Source organism: Tricharina praecox (assembly GCF_024521635.1).
Source record: "Tricharina praecox strain CBS 144465 chromosome Unknown BZA05scaffold_6, whole genome shotgun sequence".
Classification (NCBI taxonomy): Eukaryota; Fungi; Ascomycota; class Pezizomycetes; order Pezizales; family Pyronemataceae; genus Tricharina; species Tricharina praecox.
Window position 1 is genome coordinate 927,309 of NW_026250408.1, and position 22,168 is coordinate 949,476.

General features: G+C 55.8%; 7 protein-coding genes across 7 annotated transcripts; 3 read left to right on the forward strand and 4 right to left on the reverse strand.

Moving 5' to 3' along the window:
- The first annotated feature begins 293 nt into the window (after window positions 1-293).
- BZA05DRAFT_238607 (UDP-glucose:glycoprotein glucosyltransferase-domain-containing protein) lies at window positions 294-5,526 on the forward strand. Its single transcript, XM_051479882.1, has 4 exons — window positions 294-743; window positions 806-3,709; window positions 3,764-4,520; window positions 4,572-5,526. The coding sequence occupies exons 1-4, from the start codon at window positions 565-567 to the stop codon at window positions 5,352-5,354; spliced, it is 4,623 nt and encodes a 1,540-aa protein (XP_051341673.1). The 5' UTR covers window positions 294-564; the 3' UTR covers window positions 5,355-5,526.
- A 168-nt stretch (window positions 5,527-5,694) lies between these two features.
- On the reverse strand, window positions 5,695-6,646 carry BZA05DRAFT_333832 (TLD-domain-containing protein; the record flags this gene model as incomplete). Its single annotated transcript, XM_051480703.1, has 3 exons — window positions 5,695-6,069; window positions 6,122-6,171; window positions 6,259-6,646. 3 exons carry the CDS (start codon window positions 6,644-6,646, stop codon window positions 5,695-5,697), a joined length of 813 nt encoding a protein of 270 aa, XP_051341674.1.
- A 386-nt stretch (window positions 6,647-7,032) lies between these two features.
- BZA05DRAFT_391404 (uncharacterized protein) lies at window positions 7,033-10,384 on the reverse strand. Its single transcript, XM_051482972.1, has 7 exons — window positions 9,471-10,384; window positions 9,181-9,420; window positions 8,880-9,123; window positions 8,762-8,829; window positions 8,152-8,701; window positions 7,427-8,094; window positions 7,033-7,372 (listed from the first exon to the last, which is right to left on the reverse strand). The coding sequence occupies exons 1-7, from the start codon at window positions 10,185-10,187 to the stop codon at window positions 7,361-7,363; spliced, it is 2,499 nt and encodes an 832-aa protein (XP_051341675.1). The 5' UTR covers window positions 10,188-10,384; the 3' UTR covers window positions 7,033-7,360.
- Window positions 10,385-12,311: 1,927 nt separating this feature from the next.
- BZA05DRAFT_443028 (uncharacterized protein) lies at window positions 12,312-13,490 on the reverse strand (the record flags this gene model as incomplete). Its single annotated transcript, XM_051486819.1, has 9 exons — window positions 12,312-12,391; window positions 12,450-12,515; window positions 12,576-12,641; window positions 12,694-12,765; window positions 12,824-12,958; window positions 13,017-13,082; window positions 13,141-13,212; window positions 13,271-13,354; window positions 13,415-13,490. 9 exons carry the CDS (start codon window positions 13,488-13,490, stop codon window positions 12,312-12,314), a joined length of 717 nt encoding a protein of 238 aa, XP_051341676.1.
- A 1,374-nt stretch (window positions 13,491-14,864) lies between these two features.
- Window positions 14,865-15,507, forward strand: BZA05DRAFT_334278 (uncharacterized protein; the record flags this gene model as incomplete). Its single annotated transcript, XM_051480722.1, has 2 exons — window positions 14,865-15,258; window positions 15,326-15,507. Coding segments are annotated over 2 exons (576 nt in total), but the record flags the coding sequence as incomplete, so codon positions are not given.
- Window positions 15,508-17,943: 2,436 nt separating this feature from the next.
- Window positions 17,944-20,711, forward strand: BZA05DRAFT_238691 (ferric reductase NAD binding domain-containing protein). The gene is made up of 6 exons (XM_051479885.1): window positions 17,944-18,352; window positions 18,412-18,481; window positions 18,539-18,638; window positions 18,688-18,750; window positions 18,800-20,171; window positions 20,236-20,711. Exons 1-6 carry the CDS (start codon window positions 18,180-18,182, stop codon window positions 20,252-20,254), a joined length of 1,797 nt encoding a protein of 598 aa, XP_051341678.1. The 5' UTR covers window positions 17,944-18,179; the 3' UTR covers window positions 20,255-20,711.
- BZA05DRAFT_238677 (mitochondrial carrier domain-containing protein) lies at window positions 20,534-22,168 on the reverse strand. Its single transcript, XM_051479884.1, has 5 exons — window positions 21,970-22,168; window positions 21,181-21,915; window positions 21,094-21,112; window positions 21,009-21,023; window positions 20,534-20,925 (listed from the first exon to the last, which is right to left on the reverse strand). Exons 1-5 carry the CDS (start codon window positions 21,987-21,989, stop codon window positions 20,833-20,835), a joined length of 882 nt encoding a protein of 293 aa, XP_051341679.1. The 5' UTR covers window positions 21,990-22,168; the 3' UTR covers window positions 20,534-20,832.

Genomic DNA, 22,168 nt, shown 5'->3' on the forward strand with positions numbered 1-22,168 from the left:
AGCGGGGGAACGGTGAGCACATTTGATGTTTGCACCGGCGAAGGAGGAATCAGGCAGGGTGGGGGGAAGTGAGAATGAAGGCTGGCGGATTTTGCTGTTGTCGGAGGACTGGCTGTGAGAGGGAGCTTGGAAGTTGGTGGTTGGGACACTTTGAGGGATTGAAGGGACTGGCTGACGGAGTGAGCGAGCGGACTGAGTAAACGTGACACGTCCACATCCACACCCCAATCGATCAGTTAACTATCATGATCGATATCGGCAGGCCACATCATGGCATCGAGACTTGAAAACACATTGACGATTGCATCCGGCATTGAGTCTTGACACCTCTCACCCGTCCACGTCCACGTCCTCGCGTAGTTGCCGACACGGAATCTACCGTAGAAAGTAGCGTCGCATCCCCAGACTCGGCTGGTCTATTTCCGTTCTGGTGATCGTGGCCTCCTTGGCGTCGAGCTCGCGCGTCACAGCTGCTCGACTTCAAGCTCTCTCGTCTCGAATCTCGATCCATGCGACATCGCCACGAACACCCACGACTTCAATCCCCAGCCCAAACACAACACAATGCGGCCACGACGACGATTAGGCAGTGGAGGAGGAGGAGGGGTGAGTGCGCTGCTGCTGCTAGGAATCGCACAGTTCCTGTTTCCGACCGCTGCTCTCGCCGCCGCCGCGGGAGCTCCCGCCGTCAGCGTCGGCCTCAAAGCTTCCTGGAACGGTGCGCCGTTCCTAGTCGAGCTGCTGTAGGTGCCCTCTCATACGTGATGCGCGCGCGGTAGAAAGCTGAGTGACCACTCTGCATTAGAGAAACCATAGCGTCGGAGCACAGCGGCTCGTACTTCCCACTTCTCGACCGGATCGCCTCCGGCGCGTTCGCAAACACGACGAGCGACCACGAGCTGTACACCTCGTTCCTGCGCACATCGCAAGCGGCGGGCTTCCTTCTGGACCCGGCGGACCTCTCCTCGTTCAACCTCGCGCTATCGCTGCGCGCCGCTGCGCCGCGCATCGAGGCGCACTACCACTACTATGAAACCTCGCTGGTCCCGCGCATGGGGAAGATGTTCGATCCTGCGTGCGCCGCGTGGGTGCTGTGGAGCTCGAAGCAGACGTGCGAGATGGAGGGGGAGTACGGCGACATGGTGATTGGGCAGCAGCGGTTTCCGAACGATGACAGGGCGCTGCCGTTTGAGCGCGCGCTTGAGACGGTGAAGGGACGGCCCGCGGCGATACTCTATGCCGATATTCAGGCCCCGGAGTTTAGGCAGCATCATGAGAGGCTCGTGAGGTATGCTAAGGCCGGTCATGTCTCGTATCGCGTTAGGTATAGACCGCCGGTGAAGCGCAGCGAGAGGCCCGTCGTCCTCAGTGGATATGGCGTGTCGCTCGTGCTGAAGAAGACGGATTATATGGTCATGGATGATCGCGATGTTGAGGGTGGCTCCAAGGACCCGAAGGTCGTCGAGGAGAAGGGTTCCGCCGCAGCCGCCGCCGCCGCGCAGCAGTCCCTGGGAGGGCTTGAGGACTCGGAGATGCACGACATCAAGCCGCTGCAGAAGGAGGATCTCGCGGGGCTCGGCTACAAAGCGGCGAGCGTGGTGATGGGCTCCAAGGATCCGTTCGCAACGCTGGAGCGGCTCGTGCAGGACTTTCCCAAACACGCTGCCACCATCGCCGCCAGCGAGGTCAATGAGAATGTCACCGAAGAGCTCCGCGGAAACTGGGAGATGTTTGCGGGGCCCGGAAAGAACTTGATCTGGATCAACGGGCTGCAGATGGAGGAGTCGCAGATGACGGCCTTTGCCCTGCTAGAACACCTCAGGCGCGAGCGGAAGAATATCAATGGCTTCAATTACCTCGGCCTCGACTCGTCCGAGGCGATCCGCCTGCTCACCCACTCCATCTTGACCCAGGCGAAGGAGGAGGATAAGGTCCAGCGGTTCGACTACAGGGACGACGTCGAGGGCGGCGACGTGATCGTCTGGATGAACGACCTCGAGAAGGATGCACGGTACGCTGAGTGGAGCAAGAGTCCCAGCATGCTGCTGCGCCGCGTCTTCCCCGGCCAACTGCATCCCCTCAGGAAGAACCTCCACAACTTGGTCCTGCCGGTCGACTTTACCGACAAGGACGATCTCTCGCTCATCTCGCGGAACATCCGCATCTACATCCAGCGCAAGATCGCTCTGCGGTTCGGACTGGTCCCGCTGACGAAGACCCGCGAGTCGGCGGACCAGGCAAAGGTGGTGTACTACCTCGCGGATCGCTACGGGCTCGAGACGGCACTGAAGTACATTGACACCGTCCTCGAGAACAACGACTTTTCGAAGCCGAGCAAATCTGTCTTCGACGGCATTCAGGCGGGTGCGAAGCTGCGTGACGAAAAGACCGTGCTGTCCCTCGAGGATGCGCTGGCCGACGCGGACCTCAAGAAGAGAATCTACAAGTCGAAGCAATGGAACAACCGACTCGGCATCAACGCGGGGTCGGTGCCCCATCTGTTCGTCAACGGCCAGCCCGTACCGAAGGATGACGACTGGTCTTCGGCCATGAGCGAGAAGCTCCAGGGCGATGTCATGGTTGCCGCCCGGTACGTGTACGAGAACGAGGCGGACGAGGACACCGACTTCGTCGAGGTCATGCTGAACGGGGCCGCTAAGCGCCGCAACGCCCACATCTTCCCCGAGTCCGAGGCCGATGTTAAGGTCATCAACGTGGCTGCCGCCATGGAGGATAACAAGAAGGTGTTTGGACAGCTGCCCCGGATCGATACCGACAAGTCCGACAGCACCGCCGAGGCTAGCGTCTGGGTTATTGGCGATTTCGATGAGCAAGACGGCTATGACCTCCTCGCTGGAGCGGTGGAACTGCAGACGGCCGAGGCCGGTGTCAGCTTGATGCTCATCAATAACCCGGAATTGAACACCGAGAAGCCGTCGCTTTCCAGCCTGCTCTACCAGCTCCGGGCACTTGGATTCCTGACGCCGGAGACTCTGCGCGAGCTGATGGCCGAAGTCAACCCGAAGAAGGGGTTCGCCGGTCTGGACTCTCAAGGCGGTGTCCCGGACACCTTGCTGGGCATTGCGAAGCAGGAGGGTTGGTCGTATCCCGACCACCTCGCCGCCGGCAAGTTCTGGGTCGAGTGCAGGCCGCTTCTGGACACGTTCGGCATCGCCCCCGGGCAGAAGGCCATCATCGTCAACGGAAGAGTTATCGGCCCGATTCCGCGCGAGGAACCGTTCGACGGACCGGCCTTCAAGCAGCTTTTGGAGTACGAGCACGCCAAGCGGATCAAGCCGGTACTGAAGGCCGCCGCGGAACTGGGCGTCGTCGCCAAGCTGAAGAATGGTCATCTGGGGTACGCGGCGCTTACCAGTCTGGTGGCGTTGACCTCCACCTCGGAGGTTTCGTCGGGGCTGTTCCAGGCACCGGACGCGGCTCGCACCGATATTCCGAACCAGGTGCTGAAAGGGGAGCACACTGCCATCACACTGGGGGATCTCGAGACCGCGGCGATCCGCATAGTCGCCGCGATCGATCCGGCTAGCGAGACCGCGCAGAAATGGATTCCGCTCCTGAAGGCCCTGTCGCAGATGCATGGTGTGCACCTCAAGATGTTCCTTAACCCCGCGAAGACTATCAATGAGTTGCCCGTGAAACGGTTCTATCGCCATGTGTTCAACTCGAAGCCGGAGTTCGATGCTGCTGGGCAAGTGGTATTCCGAATCCGTGGGGGCAATATGATATGCTAACGTGCTTCCAGACAACTCACCGGTCCACGTGCCCGGTTCGAAAATATTCCCCAGGAGCCATTGCTGTCGCTGTCGATGGATGTGCCGCCGTCATGGCTCGTCACTCCGAAAGAGTCCGTCCACGATCTCGACAACCTCAAGCTGGCATCGCTTAAGGAGCGACTACGCGGCGGCGACATCGAAGCGACCTACGAGCTGGAGAACATCCTGATCGAAGGGCACTCGCGTGACGCCCAGGGGCAGCCACCACGCGGCGCGCAGCTCGTGCTGGGAACCGAGAAGGAACCGCACTTCGCCGACACCATCATCATGGCGAACCTCGGGTACTTCCAGTTCAAAGCCAACCCGGGAATGTGGAACATGCGGCTCAAGGAGGGCCGGTCGAGGGAGATCTTCAAGATCGACAGCTTCGGTTCTAAGGGAGCGGCTGGCGAGGACTCCGATATCGCACTCATGAGCTTCCAGGGCGCCACGCTGTTCCCGAAGATGTCGAGGAACCCGGGCATGGAGGACGAGGATGTGCTCGAACCGCCGACCGCTAAGGGACCCGTCGATACCGCGAAGAAGTGGTTCAGTGGAATCCTGCATTCGGCAACCACCACCGACGTGGTCGAAACTAAGCCGCAGGCCGACATCAATATCTTCTCTGTTGCTAGTGGACATCTTTACGAGCGCTTCCTGGGGATCATGATGCTCAGCGTCATGAAGAATACGAACCACACAGTCAAGTTCTGGTTCATTGAGAACTTCCTCTCGCCATCGTTCAAGGTCCGTTTACACCCACCCCCTCCCTTCATTTCCTCTGTTAACAAAAACTAGGATTTCATTCCGATAATGGCCAAAGAATACAACTTCCAATACGAGCTAGTAACGTACAAATGGCCGCACTGGCTACGCCCCCAGACCGAAAAACAGCGCGAGATCTGGGGGTACAAGATCCTATTCCTAGACGTTCTCTTCCCTTTGGACCTGCACAAAGTAATCTTCGTGGACGCGGACCAAATCGTTCGCACCGACCTGCACGAGCTCGTGACCTTGGACCTGGACGGCGCTCCCTACGGGTTCACGCCCATGTGCGATTCGCGCTCGGAGATCGAAGGCTTCCGCTTCTGGAAGCAAGGGTACTGGAAGACCTTTTTACAGGGGGCACCGTACCACATCTCGGCGCTATACGTGGTGGACCTTGTGCGCTTCCGACAACTCGCAGCCGGCGACCGGCTGCGGCAGCAGTACCACCAGCTGTCGGCGGACCCGGCGTCGCTCGCGAATCTCGACCAGGACCTGCCGAACCATATGCAGTCCGCCATCCCGATAAAGAGCCTCCCGCAGGACTGGCTGTGGTGCGAGACGTGGTGCAGTGATGAGAGCCTCAAGACGGCGAAGACAATCGATCTGTGCAATAATCCGATGACGAAGGAACCGAAGCTCGATAGGGCACGCAGGCAGGTGCCCGAGTGGACCGCGTATGATAGTGAGGTCGCTGAGTTGGCGAGGAGGAAGGGCGGGGTGAGGGCGGGGCATTTGGCGGGTGAGGCGGAGGTTAAGAAGGAGGAGGTTCAGAAGGAGGAAGTTAAGAAGGAGGAGGTGAAGGACGAGCTTTGAGTTTGTTTGGTTTGTTTTTAGAGTAGAAATGCTACGATATGATATGACGACTTGATACAGCTACAGCTACAGAATCCTTTTTTGGCGGAGGGAAGAGTCGATTATTATGCTCAAGTATGAAATCAAGTACGTGAAAAGTATTCGTAAATAAAATAAACATACCGCAAAACACCAAAAACCAAAAAATCAAATCAACAGATCTACTAGTAGGGAAACATCCCGTAGTTAAACCACCTATCCCAAAGCCCAAAAGAACAAAGCCCAAAAGAACAAAGCCCAAAAGAACAAAGCCCAAAAGAACAAACCCCAATCAAAAAAGACCCCATACCACAACCTCACATCAATGACCCCCCACCCTCCAAACCTCGACATCGAGCACCTCAAACTTACCACCCACATCTTCACTGAGCGGCTCATTCCCGAATGTGGGACAACACGCGCTGACGCCCTTCTCGAGGGTACTATCCAGCCACAGCCCGTACTTCCCGTCGCCCCCGCCAATGCTCACATAGCTCCAGTCGCACAGGATCATGTAGTCGTTCACGCCTGAGTAGGGGAAGGCTTGGAAACTCAGGTGGGTCTCGGTGTTGGGGGAGGAGGGGTGTGAGGAAGAAGGGAGGGATGGGAGAAGGCGGGATTTCCACAAAAAACACTCGCCCGTGCCGTAGTAGCCGTGGCGTGGCCGCAGCGGCTCGTTGACGAAAGCGCCGAAGATCTATGTAGGGGCGTTAGCACCGGGCTTCTACATCGAGTTCTGGGGGACCAACCCCGCCCAGCGAGTCCCGAACAACGAGCACGAAGCCTACACTGCCACTCCCTCCGCCGCCACCACCTCCGCCGCCACCCCCTCCACCCGCACTCCCTCCCCCCGCACTTCCTCCCCCCGCACTCCCTCCCCCACTACCCCCTCCACCACCAGAACACCGAGAATAAAGAGTCCCCAACGAAACACCATGGATATCCAGCGCGTAAACACAGTGCCAGTGCTCATGCAGCTGCAGTCTCGGCGGCAGGAGGAGCCGTATCTCCTCAGCGAGCGCCTGCTTTAGCAGGCGGTCCCTCGGCAGGCGCAGCGCGGGGAGCGGCGGGAGCGCCGGGGGCGTGTATAGTGATGGCGGCGAGGGGGAGGGGCGGGTGTGTGCTGCGAGGCCGGCGCCGGGGGCGGGAAGGGGTGCGGAGAGGGGTGGCGAGGTCGACGGCGAGGTCAAAGCCTTGAACGTCCACGATAGCGCGGAGGTCAGCGTGGAGGGCAGCGAGGGGAGGGAGCTGTAGCTTTGCGTGCGTGGGTGCATGGGAGGGTGCCCGTCGGGCGCGTCGGGCGCGGCGGGCGCGGCGGGCGGCGGGGAGCTCATGGTACTCTATAGTAGGTAAGGGCAATTGTCGCGTGTAGCTTGGTAGGTGTGGATACTCTAGATAACTTCGTCGTGTGCGTTACAATGCGGTGTAGATAGCTGCGTCGATGGGCCACGGAGGTGGTGATGGTGCAATGCTAGGTAGCAGGTGGTAGGGTGCAGGGTGTCGTATCATAAAGCTTGACAACGGGTTCCGCCGATCAGACGTCGGTAACTATGCGTAGCCATGATGTTCTAGAAGTATGACGAGCATTCGGTGCAGTAAAAACCGAGGCATCCACCATTTTAGATCACACAACCTTCTTCTAAGCTCTCACGAGCGTTACTCTCGGTAAATACGCCAACATGTATTCTATAACTTGTCGGGCTAAAGTGTATGGGTTTATATGGTAAAGCAATATATGGTATATCGCCAAAAAAAAAGATTAGAAATAGTAAAAAAATCCCATAGCGAGTACAAAAAGAAAATCCCCACTCGCAAGCCAAAAATAAGTCTTCGGGAATGGAATTGAACAAGGAAACACAACCTCCTCCTGTCTATATTACGATCATTCTCCTCTTCCAATCTCCACCACCGTTCCAAATCCCCCCCATAGCAAAACAAACCCATTCGCCGGCCAAAAATCTTCTGCAACCTTTTATAAACACTCGCTTTTACATGATAACCTACTCAATGTTAGCAAAAGCCATTAATGGAGGAACAGAGATAATGAGACGTACGCAATCCTGCTCCTTCGTCTGCTGGGGCACTCCCATCTCCTCGAACGTCTTGGGTCCCTTTCCGCTCATAGGCGCCTTGACGGGTGCCGTCTGCGCCTTCACGGGTGGAGGTGGCGCAGGCTCAGGCGAGCTGGGCTCGGTGTGTGACAGGGGCGCCGGGGGGCCATTGGCGGTTGAGGGGCGAGGCAGCTGTTGCTGTGGCTGTGGCGGAGGCGCCCATGGGCTACCGCTGGGAGAAGGCGAGGTGGGCAAACCCATCGGCTTTCCAGGAGGCCGGGGGCTCAACGGACTAAGAGGAGCGGAAGGAGAGTTAGCACCACCGACGGGAAGTCGTCCAGGTTGTTGCATTCCGGGGCCAGGCGATCTCGGGGGTCGTGGCGATCTCGGTGCGTTGGCAATGGGCGCTTCGAATCCGACATCGACCGGAGGAGGACGGTGTTTGCCTTCCGGTCCAGCGCCGTATCCATCTGATCCCGAGTTAGGAGGAAGTCCCGGTCGTCCAGGATGTGGCAGCCTACCAGGACCGTGCATCGGAGGTCCGGGCGCGGGTCCTTGGCCAGAGGGCTTCCTGAAGGGCCCGCTCGGTCCGGGACCGCCCATCGAGCCCATTGCGGTTCCTGCGCGTGGAGGATACGTTCCGGCGGGAGGGATCATTCCGGGTCCGCTAGCTATAGAGAAAGGCCTGTCAGCGAGACGAACAGCAGAAAGTGGACGAGGTTGAGGACCATATCCAGCGGCAGATGAAGGCCGAGGGCCAAGGCTGTTGGAGATTCCTGGACGATCACTCAATGGGTAAGGGATCGCCGTTCCAGACCGGGGAGGGAGAATGGCAGATTGGGGGGCTCCATAGGTTCCAGCAGGCGGGGGCATTCCACGAGGGGGCATTCCATGGGGGTGGGCATCATGTGGGACAATGGCGGATTGGACTCCATAGGACATACCGTGTTGGGGCGCATCGTCTGTTCGAATGAAACTCGTGTTTAGGGGCGCCATCGAGCCCTGCCTAGGCGGGAACTGGTGTTGGTTCGGAGGCGGATAGTTGTACTGGCCGGGTTGAGGATTCAAAGGGTCCGGCATGTCAACTTCCTCGATGGTAGGCGCTATGTGCTGTTGCTGTTGGCGCCTCTCGGTCAATGGGTTCTTTCCGCGCATGGAACCGTGGCGAGACTTAATCTTGGCAACGGCAACGTTCTCGTGGTCCTTCCGGGAAAGCGTCTTTGATCTCGAGATACCATCGATACGTCCGGTAGCGTCCTTGTTACCGTGCTCGGCAGCCTACAAACCCGTCAGAAACCAGACGACGAGCACAAACACGATGCTGCTGCTCCTGCTTACCTTTGCATACCAACGTTGAGCCTCCTTAAGGTCAACCTGGACATACATTCCAATCTCGTAGAAGTATCCTTTCCGTGTCAGTAGGGGTGTGAGTTCCAAAGGAGCTATTGGAAGTTACCGATGGCGAATTCAGCAGTCCCAAGACCGCTCGAAGCCGCTCTCTTAGCATACTCGTAGGCGAGGTGCTCGTTCTTCTCGAAGACTCCTTCATGACCACACAGGAACCATTTACTGATGGCCATCTCGGCTTCCGCCTCTCCCTGTCTCGCTGCAAGTGCGTTGTAATGCATGGACAGTGCAGGGTTGAAATCACAGCCCAGCTGGCACAGCTCATAGGCGGTTCCCATTTTGAGTTGGGCACGCTATAAGGCAGGTTGTCAGTAAGGGGGTTAAGGTTGCGGGAAGCCCATGCAACTTACCGAAAATCCGAGGAATGCCGCCTTCTGGATCATCTCCCTCGCCAAAGTAAGGTCGTTCGGCAGATAGCCTTCAGGAACGTCGATTCCGGGTAATTCCCGAGCGATGAGCATACCGTAGACGTAGGCACCCTGCGGGGCGTTCTCGTCTGCGTGCTCTGCTGCGAGTCGGATCAATTCGCAACCTCTTCGGTAGTCTTGCCTTTGGCCGTGCTGCCCAAGCAACGTCATCATTCCCAACCGCTGCCGCAACGTCAGTACCACCAACAAATTAAGGTTGCTAGATTACCGACATAGTTGGAAGCCGAATCACCCAAGCGAGCACCACGCTCGTACCGCGCAATTGCCTTTTGGGGCTCGTTTGAGTTCTCAAACTGCATACCCATCCGGTACTCCGCCCGCGCATACTCCTTCTCTCCGGCCCTTGCATAGCACCTGAACGCCTCCTTCTTGTCCACCGGGAAGCCGAACTTGCCAAACTCCAACCAACTGCCCCTCATAAACTCGGCCCGAGGGTGGTGCTGGTCGGCCAAAAAGCTCACAACGTTGATTGCGTCGGTCTTGATCTGGTGCTCCAACGCCGGGGTCTGCGGCCGCGCGGGGGGATCCGCAATCCGCGTGTAGTAGTTCATTGCGATCTCGACGTAGTTCAACGCATCCTGCGCCCACACCAGCTGCATCTCCGGGTCGTTGGACGACAGCACATCCATCCGGGCACCCTCGATCTGCGCTTCCTTTTCCTCATCGGACGGCGGGATGTGCTGACCGGGGTTGATCAGTCTTGGAAAGGGGGAGGGCTCGTGGGGCCCGTCGAACCGCGCCAGGTAGTCGTCTGCGATCGAGGAGTGGTACGACGAACGGCGGTCTTCGCTGACCGGTCGTCCTCCAGCTCCGCGCGGAGGGGCATATTGATCTTGGTATCCACCGCCCTGGTGGTAGCCGCGACTATTGTTCACCTCCAGTTCGAGGTGCTCGAGGCTGTCGGTGATCTGCTCAGGTACCTCCGGCATGATGCTGTTGTGGCGGGATTAGCAACGAGGCAAGAGTGAGAGTAAAAGGCAGTGCAAACGGGCAAAAAAGAGTGTGAGCGGGACAGTGGAGAGAAGGAGTGGAAGGAGCGACTGGGGAGAAAAGCAGGGAGAAGGGAGAGGATGAGGAGAAGGAGAAGAAGGAGGAAAAGAAGGAGTCAAAAAGGAGAAGAACAAACCGTTGCGGAGCGGGAGAGACAATGTTGAGCTCAGGCATCATGTAATCATCTCTGCCAGGATAGAAAGTGGCTTGTGTATGGCCTCCATTATTTCTTCCTAAAGCCGCGTATCGAAAGCAGTTTAGCTGTGCATCCTTGCGCGGCCGACGGGAGGGGTCCGTGGTGGATGGCGATGAGCCCAAAACCATCTAGAACATACCTCTGCCCTGAGAACCATAGCTGCCGTGGTGCTGGTGCTGCTGGTGGTGGTGCTGCTGCTGCTGTTGCGGATATTGCTGTGGATGGCCGTGGTGAGGACCGGCGTAGGCCATTGTTGAAGCTGGACGGAAGCCGGCAACGAAGCGAGCGGGCGATATCACTGATTATTAAGAGGTATTTTTTTATATTTTTCGCACAGGAGATCGGCGGCACTGGAGAAGAAGGGAAGGTTGAGCAGTCGGTGGGCGGGGGAGCGGGACAGGCGGGTTTTGAGGAGGAAGCCTTCCTTTCGGGATTGTTGTGTCGCGGTTGAAGCTGGGGGCGGGGTAACTACTGGGCTGGGGCGCCCATGTACCGAATTTGGGGGGTTGTTGTTTTTGGATGTTTGGGTGGTTTAGAACTCTAGAGAGAGACCCTTGCCGCTCTGGGTATGACGGTAGTGTTCGACGCCGCGTCACTAGAGAGTTCTGGGTGGCCAAATTTCGGATAGCAAACAAGAGGAAGCCCGAGAGCGTGGAATGCACAGGTGGCTGAGCGGCGGCGGACACGGATAGGGAGCACTCCGAGGCGGTGGCAGGCCGCAGAATGTTCTGGCTGTGGCTCTGTGAGTGCTATTCGGAGGCGGATAGTTATTACTAGGTGAGTACTATGGGGCAGCTGTGTGGTGAAGCTGAAGAAGGAGAGCGACAGTGAGCAGTGGGCACTTGGCAGCGAGCAGCAGGCAGACACGCAGGCACGGGCAAATCAGCTGCGATGAGTGCGGGGAGAGGATCACTATGTTGCAGTAGTTACATATGATTTCGGCAACTCATCGCGGCGCTTCGACTTGTTTTTGGCACACGCGATGCACCGCGCGAGAAGCTTCGCCTCGAGCGTGACGAACGCCCCAACACGAGGCGGAGTGCGTCTGCAGTGCGTGGAGGCACTGAGCGGTGAGGAGGTGGGGTTCAACTTCAGCTTTGTGGAGGAGCCAGTTAAAAATGGAGCACTGGTGACCCGGCCCGCCTCAGCGCCTGGCGTATGACCCTGGGGCCTGAACACCACGTGGGCTGACGAGTGATGTATAGTGATCATCCGGGGAAGGGGAGGGAGGGAGATGGAACATCGACGGCAATGGTAGCCGGAATATTCCTCCTGCGACTCGAGGACCAATACGGCGGGATTCATTACGAAAAGGAGGTCCTTGCTGGAGTGAGTACATAGCTGCTTGGGTTCCTTCTAGGTACCTCCTGGAGAAAGATAGATTCTAATTTCGATGTTAATATGGATAATGGCGAGATGTCAAAACGATGGCATGGCGGGTGCTTGTTTAGCGAATGCGACGGAGTGGACTCCACGACTGGCCTGCAGTGTGGTCATGGTTTATGTCCGTACGAGAAGTTCTTTGTGGAGATGCAGATTTACCGGTGGGATAGGGAAGTATCTTCTTGGCGATTCTATGATTACATACTCCTTGGAGTCAGCTCACCCAGCTGCTACTCTACTATAAGAAGTCCAGGAAGATGGCACGGCTGGGTCTCTGGACATTGCCCCAAGGAGTGCATATGTAATAGAGCATCGGATGGAACAACACAACTCGAGAGACTCGATGGGCGTTGTAGAGGATCACAATACCGAACGACTCATGAATCGCCCACGCTTCTAGATATAGGTAGTATGTACGTTTATTGAGTAATATCTACAGATCCATGTGTACACACCACGCTACCGAAACAGCGCGTTTATCGAACTAAGCGGCGGTAAGCTGGTCACGACGACGCCAGTAGAACTTGACGTTGGCGGGGTCAGCCGTGGCAGCCTTGTTGTCGCCTGCTGTCTTTTATTAGCCATGTCCATACTGATGTAAACGATGCTTGAGATCACATACCATCACGACGCCAGTAGAACTTGACATTGGCAGGGTCAGCCGTGGCAGCCTTGGCGTCGCCTCCTGCTGCCTTGTATTAGCCATGTACATATGGATTGGATGTAAGGAAGAATGGGAAATTCGCACCATCACGACGCCAGTAGAACTTGACGTTGGTAGGGTCAGCCGTGGCAGCCTTGTTGTCGCCTTCTGCTGCCTTGTATTAGCCATGCACATAATGTAGCGAAGAATAGGAAATGCGCACCATCACGACGCCAGTAGAATTTGACGTTGGCAGGGTCAGCGGACATAGGAGACACTTCGACCTCGTCACCTCCTATTGTCAAGTATGAGCCATGTCCGTACCGATATGAACGAAGTTTGAGATTACATACCATCACGACGCCAGTAGAACTTGACGTTGGCAGGGTCCGCACCACCAGCCTCCTCGGTGTCGTCACCACGGCGCCAGTAGAACTTGACGTTGGCAAGGTCAGCGGCCGTAGCAGACTGGTCGACCTCGTCACCTCCTATTGTCAAGTATGAGCCATGTCCGCACCGATATAAACGAAATTTGGGATCACACACCATCACGGCGCCAGTAAAACTTGACGTTGGCAGGGTCGGCAGCCGCGGCAGCCTTGTCGTCGCCTCCTGTTGTCAAGTATGAGCCATATCCATACCGTTACAAACGAAGCTTGGGATCACAAACCATCACGACGCCAGTAGAACTTGACGTTGGCAGGATCAGCGGCCGTAGCAGACTGGTCGACCTCGTCACCTCCTATTATCTTTTATTAGCCATGTCCATACCGGTATAAACGAAGCTTCGGACCACATACCATCACGACGCCAGTAGAACTTGACGTTGGCAGGATCGATATCGGCACCAGCAGTGACGTGATCACCACCGGCCTTGACACCGCCTGATGTATGATATAGTATTTAGTACCTTTGTCGATCGGGCCGAATGGAATGAGACTCACCGTTGACAACGGGAGCAGGAGCAGCCGAAGCCATCATAGCGAGGCCGAGGATGAGAAGGATCTTGGAGGCGTGCATGATGATTGAGTTGGTGAGGATTAATGAGTGAGATTTGGGATTGTAGATGAAGGAAGATGTCGAAGATGAGGGAAAGTTGTTGATGATGGATGGTAGGTAAGAAGAGAATGGATGGAGGGAACTGGAGGGCTTTATAGCTATAGCCGAAACGGGCAAACAGGGCGTGGAAAACAAAACAAAACTTGATTTTTGATGTTTGATGGCAACCTCGTCGTCGTCAGTGACGACGAGGTTTGACTTCATCGCCGATTGACTTGCAGGAACCCGCTCGAAGATTTCAGGACGGATGGCATCGGCTGTTCAGCAACGACATGTTTCTAAGGTACAAGCAGGTGCGAATTGTTTTGGCCTCCACCAGACCTGCAGGAGGAGGAGGAAGAGGAAAGCATCGCATCGGAGGCAGAGCAAGAGTGCCCAGCAGGGTACCGTGTCTGCAGCCGGTGCGATGAAGTAGGAAATAAGGATATGCAGTGATATGTTCTTGGTGCGATTTTCTTTATTATTTTTTTGTTTTGCAGGTAGCGGTGCCACATCGTGCTGGCTGGTAACGAAGTGTCAACGTCCGTCCGGACAGAGTGGGCAGGAAAGGAGTGCGACGGCTCGTAGTCTAGATGGGCTGCATGTGAATAAACTGAAGATCTCTCTCCACCACCATAGACAAAGCCACATCAACATTCCAATGGCCAAGGACGAGGAAGAGAGTATCCCTCTCACCCACGCTTCCTCCTGCATCCCCGGCGGGGAGGACGCCGGCTTGGAGGATACTGGAGGTTTTCACAGCTATCGCCGAAACGAGCGGACGGGGCTTGGAAAACAAAACTTGATGTTTGATGTTTGATGACAGCCTCGTCGACGTTAGTGACGACGAAGTTTGACTTCATCGCCGATTGCCTCGCATTAACCTATGCGAATATTTCAGAACGGGTGGTATAGGCTGGCCAGCGACGCCATGTTTCCAAGATTGATGGTAGGTGCAAATTGTTTTAGAACCCACCATATCAGCTTTTCATCTACACCACTACCATCGACAAAACGACACCAACCTTCCAATGGCCGCGGACGAAGAAGAGAGTATTCCTCTCACCCACGTCTATTCCCGCCTTCCCGGCGCGGAGGACGCTGGTTTAGAGGATACTGGTTCGGAGCCCACTCCCCCCACCCGTTCCTCCAGGCTGCTCGCCTGTCCTCTCAAGATATCCAAGCTTCCATGGATGGTCCACGGTCTCCTCATCATGGCCTACACCATCGGCTTCGTGGGCCTGTACGCCAGCTTTCCCGGCTCCTTGCATCCACACAAGTGGGACTCCGACGAGCGCTCGCACATCTACTGTACGTCCCCACCTCCTCATCACTTAACCAAACTAACGCCCCTCCGCAGCTCCCCTCTGGGACCAAGTTGAATACAAGAACCTCCGTTTCAGCTCGGGCCCCTGGGTGAAGACTCCGTACAAGGGCGCGCCAACCCCCGCGATCGATGAGGCGTGGAACGCCATCGTGCCGCTGTACCTCATCCGCATCCCGGCCGCTGCCATCCCGCACCTCAACAAGTCCGCCACCGCCGCGACCTTCCCGGGCTCGAGCGACTATCTGGGCACCGTCGATGCGTTCCACCAGCTGCACTGTGTCAACCTGGTTAGGAAGTACACCTACGCCGATTACTATAAGGACATTGATATCGCGTGGAGGGATCCGCCCGACATGTTGAGGACTCATGTCGACCATTGCATCGATGTGCTCAGGCAGAAGATCATGTGCGACGCCGACGTCTGTAAGTTGTTGTTCTTGTTCTGGTTATACGGCTGGAAAATTCGAGCGCAGCTGACTGGTGGTGGAAGCGGTGATCACCTACTCCTGGGTCGAGGGCCGCGAGCACGTCCTCCCCGACTTCTCGAACACACACCGGTGCAGAAACTTCGACAAGGTGCGGGACTGGGTTCTGGAAAACAAGATGGATATGGGCTCGAGGGAAATCACCAAGAGTAAGGAGGCGGTCAGTGTGCCTACCGAGGCGCTCTGAGTTACCTCTGAGCTTGTACATATGGTGTCACTCGTGGAAGTAACGAGTGCTTCACTATGACATTGAAAGTACATACACTCTGACAATGAAAGTACATACACTCTGACAATGAAAGTACATACTCTACACTCTGATGCATAGCAGTCTGGTTCCGCTGTGGGATGAAAACTGTGTGGCGTTTTGTGACAGGTGCACACTAACTATCTCGCGGGGAAAAGTGGGGTACTTCTTTCTGTACTCGGATACCGGTAACTATTCGGACCCAGCTGAGGCAGCTTGGTAGCTTGGTGGGCTCTGGGTACTGCATGGTGGAATTTAAGCGCGACCCGGTACCAACGAATGGTTGGGCGAGAAAGAAAGTGGCAAAGTGCTATGTAACTATTAGCTTTCGTGCATACTCTGCCTGGCTGACATGCGGCGCATTGCCGCGTCCCCTAACTATGATAGCGCGGTATGCATCCGCAACCGCTCTTTCCTTCTTTCCTTCGAAGCTTCGAAGCTTCGGAATGTTATCCACCCGCCTCGTGGTTCGTCAAAATATTCGTCCTAAGAACCGGGTCGTTATGGGGGACCAGGCAAGCCGTTCTCCCGGAAGCAGCAGCACGTTTGAGGTTGTCACGTTAAGAGTTTCGTCAATGATAACTACGGTGCCTATGACCGAGAACCCCACAACCCGGATGCGTGCCGACATGGCGTGAGAAGGACGGGTATAGTTGCCGCTGTCATGCTTCTTCGTTTGCAGTTGTATACATATCCGCATGCATTCCAGCTGAACAGCGTGGCTACACATATTCGAAGCTACCGCATGTATGGCTTCTGGATAGGTAACCGTGCTCCGCACCGGCATCTCGGACACTCGATACGGCACGGTATCGATTCCCTTGGACGATTACGCGGATACTATACCTACGCGAGGATCCGCAGCCGAATCATACGTACCGTGGTCCGTATGGAGTCTTGCAAGGCGTGTTGATGCGGTTCCGTCTTAGCCGCCGCGTCTGACCGAAGCTGACTAATTCTTCGTACATACGTACAGATCTTTCGGGAGCGGCCGTTGCTTCCTTCTCGGTGCCAGAACCCTACGGTATTCAACACTTGAAGATGTATCCGGATTCTGCGTGCCGTAGCCCTACTCCTCGCGGCAAGATCTGATGCGAGACACTGGAATCCGACACCGTGCCGGCCTACGGTGGGCGAGATGGGAGGAAACCATGTATCCGACTCCTCCGTGGGGTTGATACATGCTGGGGAGTTAGCCTATCCGCCGCCACCATCACCCCACACGGAGATATATATCCAGGTACGAGTGCTGATAAACCTATATCTAAAGCTTGATTACCAGCACATGCCACACGGGCGAGAACGAGTGTTACACTGGAGCCACTCCCAGTCCACGGCATCCGAGACTCTGGAAGACGAAAGGCATGGGACGAGATGAGATTCGACAATTGGTTGGCTAGCGTCCAAGCGTCTGCTCTAGTTAGCGGCAGCTTTGTATTGGTTGGTTCGGCTTGGTGGCAGAAGCGTTTCGAGATGGGCCGGCTGAAACGGAGTGATTCTTGCCCCTGTGGCCTGACTGACTGACTGACTGACGGCATAAACGCTGAGAATCGCCAGCGGTTCCAGCAACGATGCGTGGGGCGAATAACGAAGGAGAAGGAGAGAGCGGGGGGCTCGGATACGTCAAAAAGATGAAAGAATCAGGCCATTCGTGCCCAGCTTGGCACGTCGTCTGTCTGAAGTATTCTCGATCTGCAGACACCGACTTTCTGTGATGGGGATTCTGGTTATGCACCACGAAGTACCCCTGGCCGCGTGTAAAGTAGAATGTTCTATGTTCCCAGGGAGCACCGTGGCGCAGGAGTAGCAACCGTAGTTACTTGTTACCGTAGTTACCTGCCTGCCTGCATACTCAGCACGCGAAGCCGATCTCTTCAGCCTTCAGCTTCCGTACCTTTTTCTCTCCTCCCTCCTCCCCCCCCTTCTGGGAATATATACAAACTACATACAAACTCACTCAGCAAGCATCCAAGCATACAACAAGCATACACCGTCCCACCACTCACAGCAGCGTTCCAACCGCTGCTGCAGCTTGTCCCCCCCGCCTCCCCTCCTCCTCCCCGGATACGCGTTTTTTCCATATCTGCGTTGCATTTTCACCTTCTTCTTTGTCCCTCGTTCTTACTCTAAATATCCGTGAAGGCCGTCCCGCCAGCGTGCATCGCCGAAGCGTCTTTCTTGCGCGTGGGCAATACCGACAGCTAGCAACAAGCAAAGCAACATCTACCGCTCTCCTTTCTTTGGCACGAAGCGGACCTCCACCGACGGACGACCAACAAGAATCAGAAACCCCCCCGTCGCTGCCCACACCCCCCCCCTCCTCCTCTTACCACTACTCCTCCTCCTCCGCCGCGCTTACTACAACTTACCAACATCGTACGATCCTCTTCCGCCGTTTCCGAATAGAATAAAAAAGAACACCGCCGCTTGCTACTAGTTCTCTCGACAACCGTTCAACAGCAGTTCAGCTGGTCCTGAACACCAACTCCGACAACACACCACCTACCTACCTACCAACGACCTACCAACTACCTACCTACCTTTCCACCCACCAATACATCGTTCAACAGCTGGCGACGGAGCGCCGAGCGCCCGCAAAGAATCACAACAAGATGAGCACAATGGAAATGTCTAATCGATCGCTCAATTCGCAATCCGAGAGGTCTCGATGGCCAGCTCTAGCCACCAGAATGGGCGCAGCGGATATCGTCAACTCGGGTTCGAAGACGCTGTCACTGGGACAAAAGATTGACCGCTGGATGGTGAACGAGGGATATCGGAGGATGTGGGTGCTCTTGTTACGGCTTGCTTATTTGTGTCCCGTGCTAATGAATGTGGTTGCAGCTTCATCGGCGTGTTCATACTACTGCATCTGCTGGTGTTCGGATTTGGCTTCATCCATTATTCGTTAAAAGTTTGGCTGCCCGTTCCTGTGATCGAATGCACATACGGTACTGATGCCGTGTGACAGGATAATCTGGTCGGGCCGCGAGCAACATTTGGTGTCACTTTGCCTATAGCGAGGTCGGCCGCGTTGGTTCTCCATGTCGATGCTGCACTCATTCTCTTCCGTGAGTACATTCTACAAGTGTAATAGCGATAGATGCTGATTGGTGGTAGCTGTATGTCGCAACCTGATTTCGATGGCCCGACAAACCGCCCTCAATGGAGTTGTTCCCTTCGGTAAGTTTTCATTCAAATTTTACCGTGAACACTAGCTAACTGATGACAGACAAGAATATTGCTCTTCACAAGAGTGACTACCACCCCATCCCGACTGTCCCAGGAGCACACGTAGCTGACTTCATATTAGTGACGGGATGGTCAATAGTGTTGTTCTCTTGGCTTCACACCATCGCTCATTGGAACAACTTCGCGCAGCTCGCCATCAAGCAAAAGCTCGGCTTTGTCGGCTGGCTCCAAGCCAACTTTGTTTCGGGACCAGGCTGGACGGGATACATCATGTTGACGTGTCTGATGGCAATGGCAATCACCGCCCTGGAAGGGCCCAAGCGCAAGAAGTTCGAGAGGTTCTGGTATATTCACCATCTCTTCCTGGTCTTCTTCTTCTTCTGGTCTTTCCACGGCTCGTTCTGCATGATCAAGCCGGACAGGGCCCCGTTCTGCGCTAGTATCGGAGTTTTTTGGAAATTCTGGATGGTGGGTGGCCTGCTCTACTTGGGCGAGAGGACTTGGCGCGAGATCCGGGGAAAGCACCAGACGTACATCAGCAAAGTCATCGAACATCCCAGCAATGTCGTCGAGATCCAGATCATGAAGGAGCGCACCACGGCCAGGGCCGGACAGTACATCTTCCTGTGCTGCCCCGAGGTTTCCATCTGGCAGTACCATCCGTTCACTCTCACGAGTGCCCCAGAGGAGGACTACATCTCGGTCCATGTCCGCATGGTTGGTGACTTTACCAAGGCGCTCGGAAAGACGCTAGGGTGCAACTTGGAGAAGAAGGAGGAGAGCGGTAGGGACGCAAAGCGGAACAGGAGAGAGTCTAGGATCATTGGAGTGGACAAGAACACCAAGGAGGATGTCGACCCGGCCATCCGCAGAGTTCTGCCTAGGGTCTACATCGACGGACCGTTCGGAAGTGCCTCCGAGGATGTGTTCAAATACGAGGTCGCTGTCCTGGTCGGTGCCGGTATCGGTGTTACTCCTTTCGCATCTATCCTCAAGAGTATCTGGTACAGGAGCAACTACCCCCAGAAGAAGACTAGGCTTCACAAGGTATACTTCTTTTGGATTTGCCGAGACTTTGGTTCGTTCGAGTGGTTCCGTTCGCTTCTTTTGGCCATCGAAGCGCAGGATATTGGTCACTTGATCGAAATCCACACCTACCTCACAGCCAAGATTAAACCCGATGATGCTACCAACATCATGATCAACGACGCGAACGCCGAGAAGGATGCCATCACTGGACTGCGTGCGCCCACCAACTTCGGTCGGCCGAATTGGGACACCGTGTTCAAGAGCATCCGCTCGATCCACAAGCCCGCCGAGTGCGGTGTGTTTTTCTGCGGGCCCAAGGCCTTGGGATCAACATTGCACGTCAAGTGTAATCAGTACTCGGAGCCGGGATTCTCTTTCGTCTGGTATGTTTCGCCTTATCTTATCTCCGCTTCCGCGGCCAGTGTGCTAACGGTTTCATCTCTGTAGGGGCAAGGAGAATTTCTAGACGGGTCTCTGTGGGTGTGTATACTAGTACGCAACGTTGCTTAGGGTCTAAACAGCCGCGGGGTGTACGATGATTCAATGCGATTTTTCTTTTTTCTTTTTTCTTTCACGGTGTCAACCTTTACATAAAGTTTTTTATGCGGATAGTGAAGTTTGTGCTGTGGAGTTTTTTTTTGTTCTTTCTGATATATCTTGAATCCTGTGCGATATCTCTTTTTTCTTTTTTCCTTGCTGCATTACTTTAGGGGTTTATTATTTTCTTAGGGATACCCAAATCATGTCTGCCATCTTTCTTGCGTTTTATCATCATGGGTAATCGTGAGTGGGGGATGAAGATTGTTGTGCTGTAACATTGCTCCCCTGCCGAGAACCTACAGCCTTCCTTCCTTTAGAGGATATCTAGCTCGGGCCGTTTCATGAGGGGGGGAATCGGAACCCCGAGGTCTGCAACACCCGTTCGTCACACATGATGAAACTTCACTGGTCAAAGGAGTCAAAAAGTGGTCTGATTTTCTGCTCTTTTGATACTCCGATAGGTAGCCGCCCCGCGCGCGCGCCCATTCAGGATACCATCATGATTCATGAATGATGCCGCTGATGTACTTGTGTGCTGCTTTCCAGGGAGATGCTGGTTGTGCGCAGCTGGCGCATAATGTACTCGTAGATTGCCCACTGTTGTTTTGGTCTCGAGTCAGTGAGTGTGGAGGGGTGAGGGGAGTGGGGGAGTGGGGGAGTGGAGGAGTGGGGGGACAAGCCTGTACTGCGTTTACCTGTGGCGTCACCAAGTGTCAATCGACCGTTTCCTGCGGAAAGTGAGAATGGATGGGATGTTCAACCTACCAAAAAAGCTCGTGCCATGCTAATTTTCCGCATCAGTACTATCCTTTCTCATTCATCGTTAGTAGGTAGAGCAAATGGGGGACTCACCAAACCCCCATCCCGTCAAAGAACACCCTCATCCCGCCATCCCTCCACGCCCTCCGCGCACACTCTCTCGCGCCAAACCCACCATGCCACGCTCTTCCCGCGCGGGCGCCCAGCAACCAGCTCCGCTCCGTCGCCGCCGCCGCCGCTGTACCCAAAACCTGCGTCTGCACCCTCGTCTTCACCACATCCAGCGGGTAAATACTCGCCCACGTAGCCACGCCGGCGGCGCCTCCGGCCACCAGAATCGCCAGCTGCCCCTCCGGCTCCGCAAACGCCGGCCTAACCGCTTCATAAGTGGAAAAATAGAAGCCGTAGCCAATACTATCCCTCAGCGCCGTGACCACGCCGCCGAGATACAGCCCGCGAATCCCGTGCGCCCTCAGCAGCTCCATTGCCACTGCGGCCGAGGACCTGTGCTGCGCCGACAGCTGCGCTCGGCATTTTATCACCTCGGTGGGCGCGGAGATGGTGAAGGTTGCGAGCCCGGCGAGGGCGCCGGCAGTGAAGATCCCGGGGAGCGTTTGTGGGAGGTATGGCAGCGACCGGTTGTACGCCGTGAAAAGGACGGCGTTGAGGGCGCCGTAGGTCAGCAGTGGTGGCGTGGCCCCGCGCAGCGTCGACAGCGGCGTGCTGAACGTGTACGTGGAGGTGCTGGAGAAAGTGCCCGTCTGTAGCCGTGCTTTGATTATGTCCAAGGGACTCCCGAGGAGGATCCCCGCTGCGCCGGAGATGTAGCTGGGGATTTATGTTAGCTCGGGGACAGTGAGGGCAGAGGGCGACGGTGGGTACCCAGCAATGAAGTCGGCCATAGCAATAGGTTGTGGTGGACGTGTAAGGGCATGGTTGCCAGTTCGGTGAGGGTCATGCGGCTATTCGCTATCTATTCCGGAACCTTTTGTCCGAGGTTATTTTGACTGGAAATTTGTTTACTGGGGCAGGTGGAATGGAGCTAGGCGTGCCGAGTGAGGTACCTGGGGCTAGGTAGCGA